Below are 20265 nucleotides of genomic sequence, written 5' to 3'. Positions count from 1 at the left end.
TGAAGGTCAGTAGGAACAAGACAGAATGTATGTCTGTAAATGAGTGGGAGGTCAGTGGAATGGTGAGGAGGCAAGGAGTAGAGCTGGCGAAGGTGGAGGAGTTTAAATACATGGGATCATCAGTACAGAGTAATGGGGATTGTATAAGTGAAAAAGAGAGTATAGGCAGGGTGGAAGGGGTGAAGAAGAGTGTCAGGAGTAATTTGTGACAGATGGGTATCAGCAAGAGAGAAAGGGAAGGTCTACAGGATGGTAGTGAGACCAGTTTTGTTATATGGATTGGAGATGGTGGCACTGAACTGAAAACAGGAGACAGAGCTGAAGGTATCAGAGTTAAAGATGCTAAGATTTGCACTGGGTGTGACGAGGATGGACAGGATTAGAAATGAGTACATTAGAGGGTCAGCTCAAGTTGGAAGGTTAGGAGACAAAGTCAGAGAGGCAAGATTGCATTGGTTTGGACATCTGCAGAGGAAAGATGCTGAGTATATTGGGAGACGGATGCTAAGAATAGAGCCAGCCAGGTAAGAGGAAAAGAGGAAGGCCTAATAGAAGGTTTATGGATGTGGTGAGAGAGGACATGCAGGTGATGGGTGTAATAGAACAAGATGCAGCGGACAGAAAGATATGTAAGAAGATGATTCGCTGTGGCAATCCCTAACGGGAGCAGCCGAAAGAAAAAGAAGAAAAAGGGAGTCTGAGGTGGGCTGGCGCCCTATCCGGAGTTTGTTTCCTGCCTTGCACCCTGTGTTGGCTGGGATCGGCTCCAGCAGACCTCCATGACCCTGTAGTTAGGATATAGTGGGTTGGATAATGGGTGGATGGATGGAAAAAGGGAGTCTTCAGCATGCCTCGTAAGCAACTAGCAATTTTTTGTTGTTCTGCTCTGTCATGGTGTGTGTGGTTGTCTTTTTTTCCTCCTGCAACATAACTGTACATTTAATTTCAATATTACATTCACATTGAGAAATTTCTGTTCATTCACTTAAGATAAACTATTAAAAGTGCCACATACTGTATCTATATAATGTGCTTTAAATAATTTAGAAGCAGATTGTAATATAAATGTTGTATAATTCTTTTTTTTTTTCCTTTGGGAATTCACAGTGGCATTCAGCAACCTGCCAAGGGCTTCAATAGGGAAGTGAATATTGAAGATTTTTGGGAAATGACAGGTCGCGTCTTCTTTCCAAGTAAGTCAGCAAAATGTGTTTTATGTAGTTAATTCATGTGTATCATTCCCCACCAAGCTACATTAATTTGTTGCATTTTTTTAAAGGTTGAGCAAAAATTTATTTTGCTGTTAATCCAAGATATGATTATTGGGCACCATGGATTGGCAGGCATATGCAAAGAATCACATTCCCAGTTTACTTGAAAGATAGGATTGACTTTTATTTCCATATTTTTTTTGAGTTTGTGTATCTCCTGGTGCCTCATGCATAACGCACTGCATAGAATTCACACTAAAACATAGTGTATGGACAAAAGCAGAAATGTGCATACACCCAAAAAATCCAGATGCATTAATCTGTGCATACGTCAACTTCCACGTTCTTCCACTCCATAAATCCCAGTTAGCGTGAAAATTAATGTACGTGCAAGTGCCTGCTGCCCCACCCAAACTCCTCCCAGAATTATGCTTCTTTGAATATGCAAATCAATATAAACAGCCCCCTATGTTTTGCATTCCGTGAAATGACAATGGCAAAAGCATGGGGGAAAAAAGAAGAATTTCAGCGAATACCAAGTAGAGGCAAAGAAAACATACTATTTGTTGTTTTAAGCAGTGATATAAACAACAAAAAGAAGTGGATTGAATAACAGAGTGGTGGCGAAACTCAAAAGTTTAAGTTCAGAAAGTCGCAAACTGCCTGAAATAAATAAGTTGTCAGATATCAAAGTTGCAGTGAAAGGCGAATCGTAGCCCACCATTTGAGTGTCATATGGCATAGGGTATAGAGAAAAGAAAAACAAAATAGGGACACAGCTGCAAAAAAATTTTAAAATGTCAACTTCAATCTTGAAATTTCCACTTTAATCACATAATTTATTTTGTCATTAAAGTAGAACGTAATAAACTTCATCTTAAAATCGCTTAATTTACTAGTTTCTCAGATCCCTTCGTAACTAAAGTATCACATTAAATGCTTCTTATTCTATGTGTTCTTTTTATGTGTGTGAATCACTACGTGCTTCTTAAACGGGCTTTCTCTTCCCCCAACAAGACGCAGAATATATTACATTCATGATATTAAAGCTATCTGAACAATTTAAATATTAAGATGTATACTTGATATAATTTGCGTGATGATAGGAATTAAAGCATGTATTAAACATGGGGACGCGGTGGCGCAATATTAGCAATGAGCTGGCTCCCTGTCTAGGGATTGTTCCTGCCTCCTGCAAGATGCTTGCTGCGCTGTGCGTAACCCTCAATGAAATAATTTATTGCAGCAGTACTGTCTCTCATAAACGTACTAACCTCCTATTCCTGTCCTTCCATTTCTTTCTCCAAGTAACCAACGCCACACGATCAGCTCTGTAATAGATGCCAAGCCGTCTGTAAGCTTAGAACGCCGATTCTTCACAACTTTTAAAGAACATTGAAATATCTTAGTAGTACACGTTTAATGATTCCATCCATCTATCCAACCAGGGTTGCGCCAGTCCCAGCAAGCATACAGCATGAGGCAGGAACAATCCGTGAACGTGGCACCAGCTCATTGCTACCGCTGTCCATTGTGTCATAACATATTTAATTTTAAAAATATATATTATTTAAATGAAGTTTAAAATGTATCTGTATAATGTAATAAACATACTTTACTGCATTTCATTTATAAAAATGATATCAACAGCTCCAAGAAGATAGCACTTGGAAATCTAAATCGTCTTAGAAACCAGTCGTCATCATACAATATGTAAACACACGCTTTAAAAAGTGGCTCAGGTTGTGCAATATCATAACTATTGTTCAAGTTTACAGTGAGGTTATTGTACTTACAAGTACAAACTGTTCTACCAGAAACACTTGATGGACTGATTGAGTGCATTTAGTGGTCTTGGGATGGAACTGTTTCTGAAGCACGAGGTCATTAAAGGAAAGGCTCTGAAGCATTTGCCTAACTGTATGGGCAAAGTTCAAATAGACTGTGCACATGGCCAAGGCAGCGTGTGCTAGATGCATATCCTGATAATCCTCTTTCCGATCAGCTGCTCTAGAGCTGTGATTCCACACTGAGGTACAGTGGATAAAATACTCAATGGTGCACTAAGAGTAACAGCGCTAAAGCAGCTATAGTATTTGGAATAGTTTGTCCATTCTATGCACCATTATATGGTTACTGGCTGATTACAATCCTATGCCTTAAACAAAAAAATGATATGCAGTTAACTTAAATGTATTTGATAAAGTTGTGTCAGGGATGTGAATCTAAAAAATAAGGGAAACCACACAGGAACAGTAGCACTGCTTTGACACTGGTTGCTGCCAGTTTGCAAGCCGTGTGGAAAACGTGCGTACGCAAGGAACTGGTGAATCCCTTTAAAACCAATATCTTCTCAGCTTACCCTATTCAGATCTCGCAGCACAGGGAGACGTCAACCAACAGGCATAGGAAAAATTCTGTTCAGCCTCCACTCCTTCAACTCCTGCTGCCATCTCTGGCCTTGTGGGGGAGTCCTCTGGTTACACATGCTCCCTGGCTGCACAGCCTTGTGCCCTTTCTTGAGCAGCAGCCACACACTCCATCCCCAGGGCTCAATACCTGTCAACCTGGCTCTCTCACACTGCTGCCCTTCCATCCATTCTTTCCTTCTTTGCTTTAACCTCTGCTCTTGTCTTTTCCCTTTTTCATTCCTCCATTCTGCCCCATGCATGCTCCTTATATTTGCTTAAGTGGGCAATAATGAGGCACCTGACTGATCTGCCCACTTTGCATGTGTGTGCACGCTATCAATCAAGCCCCTCAAACAATCCTGGATACCTGCACCTGATTCGACGCTGCACTTCGAGGTGCAATTATTTATTTACAAAGTCGCTCTGCGACTATTCAAAAGTATATTTGACCAATGTTTCTTAGTTTATAATGTGGTAATGTCCAACTATGTTTTATTTTTACATGTTATCTAACCTATATGGGTTTAATGTATGTTGCTTTATGTCTGTCCAGAAATGCCCTAGGTACACTGGAACACGCTAAGAACACAGTGTTCTTGACCTAAAATAACAAATACTCCAAACAATCTTTGATATTTCATAATAACTTACTTAAATGCAGTTAAAACAACAACCCCAAAGCACTGTGGATGTTGTTATATATATAACCCCTGGAAATGGGAGGCTTTGCAGAAAAATGGCTCAAATGCTATTTTTGGTATACCTCTTAAATTAAAGCTTCAATCACATAATGATTGCTTTACTTCAAATCCATTGGGATGTTTGTTGTACAGAGCTAAAATGATGAAAATTTTGCCACTGTAAAATACTTGACTGTAAGTAAATTTAGAGGACATGTTTCCTAATCTGATTAAATACTTAAATACTTTCTTTGTCTACAATACCATGCCAGTCCACAATTTAAATATCATACTTCAAAATACAAACAACCTTAATCCTTAGTCAGGATGGCATTAGACCCTCCAACTGTACCCTGCGCTGACACCTGTGGCTGTCCTGGATGTCGAGGAAAGGGATTTTACCTCCATTACCAGATGGTTCTTCATTACCTGTTTCACTGTAATTATGCCCTTCCTTCATTATTACCTGATTCTTTTTTACTCCTCCATTCACCATCATCAGCCTTAATATGCTCTACATCAAAAGTACAATATCAGAAGAAGAAGAGTAAAGTGTATACATTTTGGTGTTGAAATTAGCAAAAAGTATTTGAGAACCCAATTTGGATAAAAACATATTAGCATTGCAACTGTAATTACTGTAATTTCATGTGAACACAGCCAGTGTATTCATCATATAATCTGTGGAAAAAACATTTTTCAGTTGAGCTATATAAATTTAGGTATAGAAAAAAAAACAAGGGCCAAGCAATTTCATAACCTGTGAAATATATCAGTATGATACAAATCCAGAGTTTGCTTTGAAAAGTGGCATCCTGTATTTTCAGCCCAGCCATGTTAAATCTTTTAACTTTATGACTGTAAAGGGATGAAAGTCATGCATTCATAAAACGTTGTGATGAAAGGCCAACCAAGTTCTTTATTGTAGAGGATTATGAAGAATCCAAGGTGACCATCTATATGCCTGATGATGCCAAACTGAAACAATTTAGTATTTTTGCAGAGTCAATAATGTGGGAATTTGCTGGTAACTAATCCTAGTGATCAGGTTAAGTTTTTTTGTGAAGATGAGTCACCAACATCCAGCTTCTCCCTGTTCCACAGGCAGCATTAAGGTGTACTTGTATTGAGCTTCTCATTGAAAAGTAGCAAATGAATTAGTCAAAATTCATAGTGATTTTCACAAAGAAAATAGATTATAGTATTAATTTGGGTTGCAACTGTGCATACATGAATACAATATTGAGATAATTTTAGAGCTTCACTGATAGGTTTTCTTCAGACTGGTTCCAAATTATTATTTTTTATTCTCTTTAGCATTATGCTCAGCCCCTGGAAAATGACCAAAAATGTTCAAATTTTTTGAACAAGAAAAAATATTATGTGTAAACAAAACAACATAAGCAACATAAATACAATAGGAAATTTAGGAAATGTATTTCAAGTGTCCACGATGGTACTGATGCTGACTTATTACACATCCTTCATATAATATGTTTTGAAACAGTCACCAATGCACAGCCAGACACTTCAATTGGAATAGCAAAATCATATTTCTTTGCACACCTTTCTGTTGCTTGTACTTGAAAGGGGAGAAAATCAGAGCCTGATCTACATGATTGATGCTGCTCATTGTGTTACTTCAGGCTACCACAGCGCAAGATTTGGTGACTTCCACATTTCCCCTGATACAAACATCTTCAGGGTTACTAGGATTAGAAATTTGAAAAAGTTTTAAAGTATTTCTGCAGATATTACTTAATTTGAATTAATGGCAGATGTGGATACCTAGAAGTGCACTGCACATGAAAATGTCTTACATTTTTTTCCACAAATAATCAAACTGGCTAGGGATCGGTAAGTAATATATAGGTTTACTGATCATTAAATCAGTATATTTATTAATGTTCTTTTGATTTTTTTGATTGCCAGTTCCATATCATACTTCCTATTACTTTCTAGCAAGTAAGTCTTCAGCCAGGGAGCATGAGGAAGATAAGTACTTTTCCAGTTTGATAACAAATGCATGTGTTATACGAAATGGTAAAACATAGTAACTTCTATAAACTAAAAGTCAGAACATACTGTACACTTTAAAATGTTTTTCAAAATAGCATGTGACCCACAGTAGTAGCCTGTAACATTTCCTATTAAATGGACTTAAACGGGTATAGTGCAAGTTTAAATTTAACAGTTGACAACCAGTAAGTAATACATCAAGAGCACCACCTTGTAGTCATTTTTGCTAGTAAAGCTGACATTACACTAGACTGTCAATTAAATGCTGCAGTCAGATGTCATACTGCACTTTTTTCTTGGCTGGCATTGTAAGTGTAATTCATATGTTAAGGTTTCATCAACACACACACATGCAGGTTTAGTTTTTCAACAGTTTGTAGACTGTAGGCATTTTTGTCAAGTTACCAATAAAGTTTACATGTAGTTAATTACAGATATTGTCAAGTCTGTAATTATGCAAGTATGGTATCGCTTCATTGTTAAGAAACCAAGCTTAAATGACAAGTCAATAACAACATTTCACTCAGGTATGCAGAGGTTCTTTGTTGCATTATCATAACATGACCCAACAAAATCCAAACATTAGCATTATGGTAACTGCCAATGGCTAGCCACAACCCTGTATTGTCTAGATTACAAAGGTCCTCAGAAGCAGGTCTATTCAGCCTAAGCTAACAGTAGAAATCCTATACTCATGAACACGGCGATTTAAGCACTGCCAAGTGGAGCACTTCCTGGTGATGTTAGATGAGTTCTCTCTAACTGACCCTTCACCTTTTATATGCAGCACTACCTCTACACAGAATCTTTTTTATCAGTGTGTCAAATATTTTTTTATTTTCGGGGAATTCTCCTGTGCATAGTGAAAATTGAATTCCTATTTAATTAGATACCTAATAAATAAACTGAAATGTTTCATGATTTTCTGTTAATAAGGTAAACATTTTGTTGACCAGCACATTTCAACTTCAGGCTTTTGAGTTACACCTTGATATACAAGAAGTACATAGAAAGTCAACAGCTGGTCACAACTGACAACAGGCCACATTTGCACTCTATTATTTGGATTCTGTATGGTGTCATCTATATCTGATACATCTGTCTTATGCTTTGGATATCCAGTGAACAGCAACTTTGACAGTTACCTTGCACTCATTGGATACCACTCACATTCAGAAGTGGACACATAATTTACTGGCTGAGAAAAATCATCATGTCCATATACTCCACTAACACTAGAAACATTTCTAAAGAAATGTCATTATTATCACAAAACAAATTACTTTCTTTTTCACATGCTTTATATTCTGATTATCTATATTCATCTCTCCACCTCTCCATCACAATCTGCTGTTCACTGGTAACACTCTGGGAATCCTTGGTGTTGTGTGTAGCTAGGGGAGAATCAGCTGTCTCAAGGATAACTATGGTTAATGGCATTTTGTACACCTATTGCTATGATGTAGCCTTTCACAAAGTTCACACCACCAGACGTCTCATCACATGATGTAATCACCATAATGTTATTTAAGCCAGTGTCACAGTGTTTTGTGAATAATTTTTGTGACTGTTTATTCATAGTAGTTATTTTTGGCGTGACAAATTCTTGGCTAGCTTCTTTAATACTTTGATTTTGGTTTGTGTATTAGGCTATGTTAGATGATAGTTTGATTTTTGGCTTTAACCCCTGCTTGTCATAACATAAATATTTCATCTCTTGGTCATCTCTCGGTCCTTTATCTACTTTTGTCCTTGTGAAAATTAGCAAAACAAAATAACCCCAAATATCTATAGCAAATCTCCATCTATAGTTCCAGTAGAAGAAATGCATTTATCACACATCCTGAAAAGATTATTTATATCATAGCCATTGCCTATATATGTGAGAACTGCTATGGGACTTCATCTATGATTTTGTTGTTTTATTGTCCCCACTTGTTTACTTTTTACTATTTTTTTAGATTGTATATATACCTGTAATATGTCAACTTACTTTCTTACAGTGCTTGATAATTGGTACAAATCAGTTTCTTATTAACTGTTTTAATTAGCTTTATTTTGTTAATTTAATCAGGTAGATGCCCAGATTTGGGCTCCCACCCATGCAGGTTTGCTTCAGCCAGGGGAGACTGCTTCTGTTTAAGGATTGATTCAGTCCCAGTGTGACTGCTGGTTAATTTAGATAGTTTGGTTTTTTAGGTGGAGTTTTGCATTTATGTTTTTGACTTTTGTATTTTGTTACCTAAAGTTTATGTTTTGTGCCTTTCTCATGTATATACTTGGGGCTTTTCACTTATAGTAAAATTCTCATTTTGGACTTTTATCATATTTGAAAAGCATGGGAAAGCACCATGAAGCAAGTCCAAAATCCTGCAGCACCCACAGCAGGTTGGGTGGACAATCACATCCACTAGCCACCAGCTAGGGATCTGAGAGAGAGAGAGGAGGGTGCTAATATGCTTGTTTTTGTACTATTAAATTTCTCAAGTATAGGTTTACTTTCTGATTCTCTGGTCATTTTCAATAAATCCTTTTATTATAAATTTTGTGTTAATTAGAATTAGAATTAGAATTAGAACAATCTAGACGAGAACAGGCCATTCAGCCCAACAAAGCTCGCCAGTCCTATCCACTTGCTTCCTCCAAGAAAACATCAAGTCGAGTTTTGAAAGTCCCTAACGTCTTACTGTCTACCACACTACTTGGTAACTTATTCCAAGTGTCTATCGTTCTTTGTGTAAAGAAAAACTTCCTAATGTTTGTGCGAAATTTACCCTTAACAAGTTTCCAACTGTGTCCCCGTGTTCTTGATGAGCTCATTTTAAAATACAAGTCTCGATCCACTGTACTAATTCCCTTCATAATTTTAAACACTTCAATCATGTCACCTCTTAATCTTCTTTTGCTTAAACTGTAAAGGCTCAGCTCTTTTAATCTTTCCTCATAATTCAACCCCTGTAGACCTAGAATCAGCCTAGTCGCTCTTCTCTGGACCTTTTCTAGTGCTGCTATGTCCTTTTTGTAGCCTGGAGACCAAAACTGCACACAGTACTCAAGATGAGGCCTCACCAGTGCATTATAAAGGTTGAGCATAACCTCCTTGGACTTGTACTCCACAGATCGTGCTATATAACCTAACATTCTGTTAGCCTTCTTAATGGCTTCTGAACACTGTTTGGAAGTTGATAGCTTGGAGTCCACTATGACTCCTAAATCCTTCTCATAAGGTGTACTCTCGATTTTTCGACCGCCCATTGTGTATTCAAACCTAATATTTTTACTTCCTATGTGTAATACTTTACATTTACTGACATTAAATTTCATCTGCCACAAATCTGCCCAAGCCTGTATGCTATCCAAGTCCTTCTGTAATGATATAACGGATTCCAAATTATCTGCTAATCCACCTATCTTGGTATCATCTGCAAACTTAACCAGCTTGTTACTTATATTCCTATCTAAATCATTTATATATATTAAAAATAGCAGCGGCCCTAGCACTGACCCCTGTGGAACACCACTCTTAACATCGCCAGTTCTGATGAGGTTCCTCGCACCATCACCCTCTGCTTCCTGTGTCTGAGCCAATTCTGCACCCATCTAAAAACATCACCCTGAATTCCCACTTCTTTTAACTTGATGCCCAACCTCTCATGTGGCACCTTATCAAATGCTTTCTGAAAGTCCAGATAAATAATATCATAAGCTCCACTTTGATCGTATCCTTTTGTTGCCTCCTCATAGAATTCCAACATGTTAGTAAAACACGACCTCCCCTTCTGAACCCATGCTGACTGTTCAGAATAACTCCTGTCCTTGTCATGTGTTGCTCAATCTTATCCTTAATAATTCCTTCCATTAATTTTCCTGTGATGCTTGTTAAGCTTACTGGCCTATAGTTGCTTGGATCTGCCCTGTCACCCTTTTTATATAATGGGATGATATTTGCCATTTTCCAGTCCTTTGGAATCTCTCCAGTGCACAGTGACTTCCTAAAAATATGTGTCAAGGGTTTATATATGTACTCACTAGCCTCCTTAAGAACACGAGGATAAATATTATCTGGGCCTGGTGATTTGTTTGATTTCATCTTATTTAATCTGAGCAGCACTTCTCCCTCTACAATTTCCAAATCCCTCAGTACCTCCTTAGTAGTTGTGTTTACCTCTGGCAGGTTATCCACTTGCTCACTTGTAAACACCTCAGAAAAATGTAAGTTTAGGGCATCTGCTATTTCATTGTCTGTATCTTTTAATTCCCTTTACTATTCCTGATGAACTTGACCTCCTCCTTAACTGTTCTTTTACTACTAAAATACTGAAAGAATCTCTTGGGGTCTTCTTTCGCCTTATCTGCTATATTCCTCTCCAACTGTCTTTTAGCCTCTCTGATATCCTTCTTAATGGTTGCCCTCATTTTCTCATACGCTACGGTTCTCTTTGCAGTCATTAGTCTTATATGCCTTATACAGCAGTTTTTCCTTTGCAACTTCTTTTTAAATCTTTATTAATCCATCGTGGAGATTTTTTAGTTTCCTATTACTTCCAAATTTAGGTATGTATCTGTCCTGCATTACATGTAAAACATTTTAAACCTGTTCCACTGCTCCTCGACTGTCTCCACATTTAAAAGCTTATCCCAGTCTATCCTACTTAGACTTTGTCGCATCTGCTCAAAATTAGCCCTACTAAAGTTCAACTTAACAATTTTAGTCTTTGCATCTGTACTCTTACAAAATACTGAGAATTGTATTACATTATGGTCACTTGACCCTAGTGGTTCAATCACCTCTACACCCTCAATTCTATCCTGATTATTACAGAATACTAAATCCAGATAGGCTTCACCCCTTGTTGGTGCTTTAACATGCTGTGTTAAAAACAGTCGCGATTACTTCTAAAACTCCTGCTCTTGTGCTCCTCCATCTGTAAGGTTATCCCAGTTAATATTTGGATAATTAAAGTCCCCATGACTATAATATCCCCTGTAAACTTGCCTTTTGATATTACTAAAAGATGTGTGTTGAAATTACTGTCTGAATTGGGTGGTCTATAACACACTCCTAAAATGAGACCTTTTCCCTAATATTTTCCAGGCGAAGCCACATGTCCTCACTAAGATGGGGCTCATCATCCAACTGAAGATGACTTACATTTAATTCCTGTTTGGCATAAACAGCAACCCCACCTCCTTTTCTGTTCTGTCTATCCTTCCTAAAAATGTGTATCCCTCTATGTTACACTCATCCCCATCTTTGTTATTTAGCCAGGTTTCCGTTATTGCTATAATATCATAATTGTGCTCTGCTACATACAACTCCAACTCACTTACCTTATTTTTGATACTTCTAGCATTAAGGCAAGCTATTTTTAATGTGTTAATCCTTCTATCTTTACGTGTTTGCTTAAAATTTACATTACTATGCATTTTTATTTCTACACCATTGTTTGTTCTTCCATGTATAGATCTAAATCTGGCCTGTCCTAAACTCCCTGCCCCCATCCCCTAGTTTAAACAATCCTCGACTAGCCTACACATACGCCTCCCCAATACATTGGTGCCCCTCCGGTTCAGATGTAACCCGTCACGCGGAACAGGTCCCATCTGTTCCAAAAGGAGTCCCAATGCCCCATAAACCTATACCCTTCTACCCTGCACCAAGATTTGAGCCACGCGTTAAGCCTTCTAATCTCCTCAATCTTACCTGGACTGGCGTGGCACAGGCAGAACTTCGGAGAAGACTACCTTGTCAGTTCTGCTCCTCAGCTTGGTACCTAACTCTTTGAATTTGGATCGCAGAACTGACAGACTACCCTTATGTATGTCATTTGTTCCAACGTGGACAATGACAACTGGATCCACCCGCTCTGGCCAAGAGCCTATCCACCCTTCCAGGAGGTCTCCCACCTGTGCTCCCGGAAGGCAACACACCGTACGAGACTCTCTCTCTCTGGAGCACACCTGCGCTTCAATCCCCCTAATGATTGAGTCCCCAACTATCACTACCTCTCTCTTTTTGGGAACTGGTTTTGAGGTGGCCCGTTGGGGCTCCTCAACCCTGCCTACCACCTCAGAATTATCAGAGTCACCGTCCAGCTCCGCCAGGACATGATAACGGTTAGACACTTCTAATTCTGGGGTTGATGCCCCGGACAGTGTGCACCCTTTACCTTACGCCTTGCGACCGTGACCCACCTATTCCTACCTGTCTGGTCTGGAATCTCCTCCCCGCCACCTTAGGGGTGCACACTATCTCTAAAGGACACCTGGGCCAAGTCCGCCAATTCTCTATTACAACGCAGGTCAGCCAACTCCTCCTCCAGTTCAGCGACCCTGAGCTCGAGGTGCTGGATCAGCTGGCATCTCTTGCAGATGTAGCCCTCATAGACAACTGGCTCTTCCAAACCATCATCTAAAAGTCCAACATCCAACAGGACTTGCATTGCACTGGCCTCATTATTAAAATTTGATTTGGGATTACTAAGCTGCCTTAACTATATATTTTTTTTTTCTTAAAATTAAATTTCTTCTTCTTTCAGCTGCTCCTTAACTTAAATGGTAACACTAAGATCTGCTACAGATATTTTACACCTTTTCCCCCTTAAGCTCCTGTACTGTTCTCCCTCTCAGCTGCCTGCCTTTCTATGAGGTTAACTTTACTTTTCTCTGTCTCTTCTAGCTTTGCGCTCTTCTTACTTATAAGCTCTTCACTCGCACTGTTTGTATTCCCCCGTATTAATGAACCAATACGCTGTCGCCCACTTAACTGTTCTGCCTCTGGACGTCAAAGGACTGTTTAATCTAAAATAAACAAATAAATAAAACTTTACTACCTTATTTGCTCCTACTGCTCCTTGTGCCTGAACGGTGTCTTAACGCAGGCCGTTTACCTGCGAACTACTGAGTTTCCACCTTTTACTGCTTTGAAGTCAGCCGCGGCCTTTTTTTCTTTTCCTTTAAACTAAGGAATCGCTGTTACGACGACGCGGTTATTTATTTACAAATGCCGATATCAGTTACTGCTGCTTTCTACCCTGCCGCCTCGATGCTAATTCAAATACAGATAACAAGAAAAAGAACAAGTACAAATAACTTTTCCAAGCGCACTTCCAAACACCCAGCTACTTTTGCTCTTGTGCGGGCGAAAAAAGCAAAAAACCCTTCTAAAGGGAAAAAGCTTTAAAAATTCCCACACGGTTCCTTAGAGGCAACCAAAACCCAAGTTTTTAAGAGCAAAATGTATTTTTTTAATGTAAATCTCACACCACAGAACAAACCAACACTCTCAACAGACTCTAGCGTTTGCAAAGCACACGTCAGCACAAAGCACTGTGTTACTGTTAGTCCACATGATTTCCTTCCACCCTGCAAGACAATAAAAGTGATAGTAACAAATTACCTCTTGTAAGTAACAAATGACTTTGAAAAAGACTTTTAAAGAGCACAAAGGAAATTAAGCTGCAAGTACTGCATACTAAAGTCCTATTAATATGGTGTAACTAAATCCCACTTTGATGTTTTACTTATCCCGATTCCCTCACTGTATAATGACTGTGTATTATTTCTTTATAGCTCACATATAATATATGGAGAGGAGCAATAGATGTGTGCATTAACACACAAATATAACAAAGAAACAAGCATTTACAAATAAAACTGTACTCAAATATTGTACTTGTGGATACATCAGTTGGAATTAAGAAAGTGGAGCATGTATGCTCCCAGGACAAAAATTAAAAGTTTTAAATACAACTCCCTGTGTACTACTGCCTAATCAGAGTACCTTTCCACCAGTACTCCAGAGGTCCTGTAAGTGTACAAAATAGGACATGAAAAGAGGAATGGAGATAAAAAAGGATGGAATAATTATTAAAACAGGTCCAATAAAGCAATTATAATTAAACAACATTTACTGTAAGTGACCTGTGATTGGGCACTTCCTATAAAAGATGCTATGAAAAATAAATATAAAATAATTCTATATAGGAGTGGGCTGTAAAAGGTCTGTGTGCATGGACTTGTACAAAATCAAAATTTCTAAGTTTCTAAGTTTGCATGTTCTCCCCGTGTCTGCGTGGGTTTCCTCCCACAGTCCAAAGACATGCAGGTTAGGTGCATTAGCGATTCTAAACTGGCCCTAGTGTGTGCTTGGTGTGTGTGTGTGTGCGAACCCTGCGGTGGGCTGGCGCCCTGCCCACGGTTTGTTTCTTGCCTTGCGCCCTGTGTTGGCTGGGATTGGCTCCAGCAGACCCTGTAGTTAGGATATAGAGGGTTGGATAATGGATGGATGGATGAATACAGGACAGTAAATAATGTGCTTCAAATTTTCTAGCAAATAAGTCATGGCTCAGTATCTTTTATTCCTACAAGTCTGGAACCTCATGATGGCTGAAAAATAATAAAGGTTCATTAGGTGAAAATGTATACTTATCAGAAATGCATTAGCTACAGACAGCAATCAAGCAACCTTTTCCAAATCTAAATTCATCTTCACTTTTACTGCTTCTACTATAAAACAGCTAGCTGATCAGGCAATAATCATTCAAATCAAAAATCCCATTCGCCATTTCTTGATAATTACAGATATTTTTTGACTTTTAGTATCACTTGATGTTTGAAATACACAGAGTAATGTTATTGGTTATTGCTGAAAATGTTTTTCTGGTACACTAATTACTACTTTCAGTACTCAGTTCTGATTTGTTCTGATAATATCATTTACAAATACAGCATTATCTACAAGATATTAGAAATGTAAAAATATTAAAATGAAGATGATATTATATATATATATATATATATATATATATATATATATATATATATATATATATATATATATATATATATATACATACACACACAAAATCAGTACCTTGCCTGTTTTCCATGGGACCAAAATCCAGAGAATATTTCACTACATGATGATTATTCCACACATACAACAAGTTGTCTCTTGGATTATAATCCACTGCTGCAATATACTGATAAGAGTTGGGAAATGGAATGTCAACATATCCATCCTTGCTAAGATCCGTATTATATATGTAGTCTATTTTGTTTCCAGTTGCTTCATTGTCATCCTCTTCATATACTGATTTGACCACATACAGAATTCCACAAATCATGAAAGCATTTGAAGCTGATCGTTTGTCATATGCTGTATCCCAGGTTCCTTCAATGCGTAATGTGTAAGGGTTTAATTGACTTATAACTATTTTGCCATTGTTCTGTTCTGTCGCATAGATAACCCACAGTCCATTTTCATCAACTGCAAGATCAATATCAGATTTTCCTCCCCAACGATAGGGGGAAGTGTCATGATAATTCGCATTTGCGATAATAGCTTCACCACTCTTGATACGTGTGCGTAGATCAAATTTCACAATATTCCGAGTTCGCTCCTTATTAAAAAAAAGAGCTCCATCATATACAACAAACCCTGTTCCATCTACACGATGAGGCAGCTTATAGGTGGTGGTGGGTCTTCCAGCAATAAAATCTTCCTTTGAGGAGTATTCAGTTAAAGTGTCTGTCCTGTATTGGGTCCAAGGCATATAATAAATCTTATCTGAAGCCTGGAGTGGATCTTTGCACCATGCACCTGATTGGTGATCAGATTCAAAAAGGTGATCACTTTGATATACTCCCCTCAGCAAACCAGGGCACAGGAAAACTGAAAAGATTGAGATGAATTTACATTAAAAGGAGTATTGTTATTTTAAAGAAACAACTATACCAATTATTTAAGAAAGCAAATTTCATTAGGTTCAAACATATAAGACTATGATGACTGTTAAAAAAAGTCATAAAAACTACATTTCATAATATGCTTGTATTGTACTTTATGCAATTGCTAAATTAAATAACATATTTTTAATGTTGAAGGAAAAATATATGAAGTGGGGTTATGTTTAAGCAAAGTGGAAAAGAAACAAAAAAGGACTAATTAAAACAAATAATAAACTGTTATGGTAATATTAAAAAATAATGAACTGTTAAGAGAGAAATCACACAGAATTTTATATTACAAAATACATGAACATGCAAAAACAGAAAAATAATAATTACAAGCTAAGATTTTACACTTTTTAAGGCAAAAAATTATCAAAGCAAAAATCAGTTTTACAGTTGTGCAGAACATACAATCCAGATATAGCAGGATATACTGTACTGGATAATATGATAAATAATAATGAATGGCAAATAATTCATACATTTTAATTTAAATTTGTGAATTCCTAAATACCACTGTTAATATTAGATTAGAATATATTGAAAACAACAAAACAAACAGTCTGAGCTGAAAGTAATGATCACTGCAAGGACTATCACAATAACTACCACTATATGAGGGGACATAAAGAAGATGAAGAGTAATATACAGAAGGTTACAATGGATAAAAGGAAAGTTGTAAAGGACATAAACATGAACATTAGAAGTACAGGAAAATACAAGTAAGTTTGATAACAAAATTTGGAGCACTTGGTACTCAGCTTGAAGACGTTAAGCAATGTTCATAACTCGTATTGAAATAATTGAACAATAAGCATCTGTTGCTGACCACAATGCAACAGCTATAAAATCTGATTGCAAAGTGATTGAAGACAGACTAGCTGCGCTGGAAGACAGATATAGAAGAAATAATATCAGAATTGAAGGCCTTCCTGTTAACTGTTAAAGTCTATACCCACTGAAATTCACAGCTGAAGTATTCTCTAAAATAATTGGATAGGACTTTAAATCAGATACCAATATATCATTACCTTAGGTGGATTGAACAACTCTAAACCTAGAAGCATAATTGTCTGTTTTGACAAATTATAATCTAATGTAAATGTGATGTCACTTCTCAGACTGAAACTATATATTATAGATAAAACTAGATTATATTTGAAAATAACCACATTCGTATTTTCTCTAATTTTACACCTTCAACAGCTGCTAAACGTGCTGCATTTTATAGTATTAAACCGCACTTACGCATAGCCAAAATCAGATACAGCCTCTTGTATCCTGGTAAATTGAGAGTGGATATTCAAGGCAAGTTCTACATTTTTAGCTCTCCATATAAAGCAAAATTAGAGCTAAGAAAACTGATCCTAGCACTTTTTGAAAAACAATCACACAGTGGATCCTGGCAAGGCAAAGAAAATTTCACCTGCAATTTTCGTCCATTTGAGACTTTTGCCATAATTATACATCCTGGTTCCTTCTCGGCTACTTTTATGTTTTAACTACAATAATATATATATATATATATATATATATATATATATATATATATATATATATATATATATCACAGAGTTTTATTTTCAACTATTGATGAGCAAACACAAAATAAATGATACTGAAAATAATAAGTACATTCCCCCAAAGTTAATCCAATTAAATCCCAGCATGCCCTTTTAAGCGAGTTAAATTATTTCACTGGACTAGATCGACTCGAGCTACGTACTACAATTTCTTGGCTGAATCTCTCCACCTTGACACGGGCCCAACAGCCTTTTTCAAAGATACCTCCAATGTTATACATGATAGTGTACTTGACATAGTGAGCTCATCATTACATTTCTTGACTGTGTAAATATTGCAGTTGTTAAAGCACTGCTCAAGAAAAATAATCATGACTCCTCTGTCTTTCATAATTTTAGACCAATTTTTGACATGGGGACGTAATGAGTGGGAGCGTATGAGTCCCACTTAGTGGGAATTCCACGGCTTGCAGCCCGAATGGGGTTCAACGGCTAACCCATGCCTCTCTGCGCTGGGTAGACACACGGTCAATCTCATGCATAATTATTTATTGAATGCTAAACACTTCTGGAAAGACACGGATGTCTAAAACAGGTTGGTGTGAGAATACAACAGTAAGTGAATGAAAAGATGGAACTCAGGAGAGAGCAGAATACAACACAATAGCGAACCCGCGGCATAACAAACGCCGCGTGGCTCAGACGTGCATGTGGACTCTTACCACAGAAGAAAGGGACTAACTGGGTGGTTGGTGAGTTTTTGCGTCTGGGCAAATGGGCAGGCAGTGTGAATGCCTAGAGAGCGAGGGTAGACGCAGGCCGGTGAAAAAGGAGTGTTGGTGGGCAGGAAAACATCTTCCGTGTTCCTGCAGGAGCATCAAAGAAGACGCATGTTTGCCGCGGATGCGAATAGCTGTATGTAGCATGTAAAACAGTTTGCTATGGTGCACGCGGTCGTGCGTCGTATCCGAAAAGTCGGTTTTTAAAGACTGCTTACTTAATTGTACTTTAACCTCAGTTGTAAAGGATTTTTTTAAGGATCCCATGGGATACCCCTTGCAAATCATTTCACACGCTGCATATGGCGATTCATCTCCGCGAGAAACATGCCTCTATGAACAGTCAACGTAGCTCGGAGGTGCATGACATTAACCTGACCTGCACTGCATATATTAACCAGATTATGAGGACTGCATTTTTCACTTAAAAAAGTTTGACCTCTTGTAACTTTACAAGACTAAGCATTAATTGACACTTAGTTTTAGTCAAGGGTGGTATGGTGGCACAGTGGGTAGCACTGCTGCCTTGCAGTTAGGAGACCTGGGTTCGCTTCCCGGGTCCTCCCTGCGTGGAGTTTGCATGTTCTCCGACTCGTTTGCGTAGCTTTCCTTCCACAGTCCAAAGACATGCAGGTTAGGTGCATTGGCAATTCTAAAATTGTCTCTAGTGTGTGTGTGTGCCCTGCGGTGGGTTGGCGCCCTGCCCAGGGTTTGTTTCCTACCATGTGTTGGCTGTGATTCGCTCCAGCAGATCCCTGTGACCCTGTAGATAGGATATAGCGGGTTGGATAATGGATGGATGGATATATTTATATATTGTACAAATGCTATCTGAGTCCTCAAGACTGATCAGTATTTCTTCCTGAATAGAAGTAGTTAGGAGGTAAGGAAAATTGGGCAGATTTTGTTTAGCAAAGTTTCTAATAGGAAAAAGTGGAAAAATTGTGTTGATGGGAAGTTAAATTTGGAGTGTAATTGTTTTGTAGGATGTAAAGACATTACATTACCTATGTACAAATCTCTAAGGGATTTAATCCCATATGTTGCCACCCAGTAATAAAACTGAAAGTTAGGTAGAGCCAAATAAATGAGATTATGATTGGATATAATTTCTTTAAAAATGATTTGTTAAGGTGGCACGATGGCGCGGTGGGTAGTGCTGCTGCCTCGCAGTTAGGAGACCCGGGTTTGTTTCCTGGGTCCTCCCTGTGTGGAGTTTGCATGTTCTCCCCGTGTCTGTGTGGGTTTCGTCCAAGTACTCTGGTTTCCTCCCACACTCTAAAGACATGCAGGTTAAGTGCACTGGTGATCCTAAATTGTGCTTGGTGTGTGTGTGCGCCCTGCAGTGGTCTGGTGCCCTGCCTGGGGTTTATTGGCTGGGACTGGCTCCAGCAGACCCCCGTTACCTTGTAGTTGGGATATATATAGTGAGTTGGATAATGGATGATTTGTTAATGTACTCTATATGGGGATGCTTCGAAATAGAAAAAGTAGCTTAGGAAGGATTTTCATCTTGGTTGTGTTAATTCTCCTGGATAAAGTGAGATGGAGGGTAGACCATAAATTCAAATGAGTTCCTTTTTTGCCCTTCCCAAATCCCCATGAAGATCAATTGAATAACCACCACAGTTTGCACACAAACCCAATATAGGTCATACATAAAGCTGCCACAGGGTGCGCACATAACACCAGTATGTTTTGTACACAAAACCAATACAGTAAACAAGTAAAACCAGCATGTTACGCTCACGAAACCACAAGTGTACACACATAAAACCAGTGCAAGACTAACATGTAATCAATCACATGCATACACAAACCAATTGAGTTCATACATGAAACTAATATATTACCCACATATAAGACATGTAAGAAACCAATAGATTGTATGCACAAAACCATTGCT

At 38.1% G+C, this 20265-nt stretch overlaps 1 protein-coding gene across 15 annotated transcripts in view; it reads right to left on the bottom strand.

Moving 5' to 3' along the window:
- Window positions 1-20265, bottom strand: part of adgrl3.1 (adhesion G protein-coupled receptor L3.1) — a 1314450-nt gene that overhangs the window by 875904 nt on the left and 418281 nt on the right. For all 15 annotated transcript variants that reach the window (XM_039751107.1, XM_039751111.1, XM_039751112.1 and 12 more), the window contains exon 6: window positions 15197-15997. In XM_039751107.1, coding sequence (XP_039607041.1) covers window positions 15197-15997 — 801 coding nt within the window. The remainder of the gene's footprint in view (window positions 1-15196; window positions 15998-20265) is intronic.

The sequence above is a fragment of the Polypterus senegalus genome, chromosome 4 (assembly GCF_016835505.1).
Source record: "Polypterus senegalus isolate Bchr_013 chromosome 4, ASM1683550v1, whole genome shotgun sequence".
NCBI lineage: Eukaryota > Metazoa > Chordata > Cladistia > Polypteriformes > Polypteridae > Polypterus > Polypterus senegalus.
This window is presented reverse-complemented; position numbering and strand designations above follow the sequence as displayed.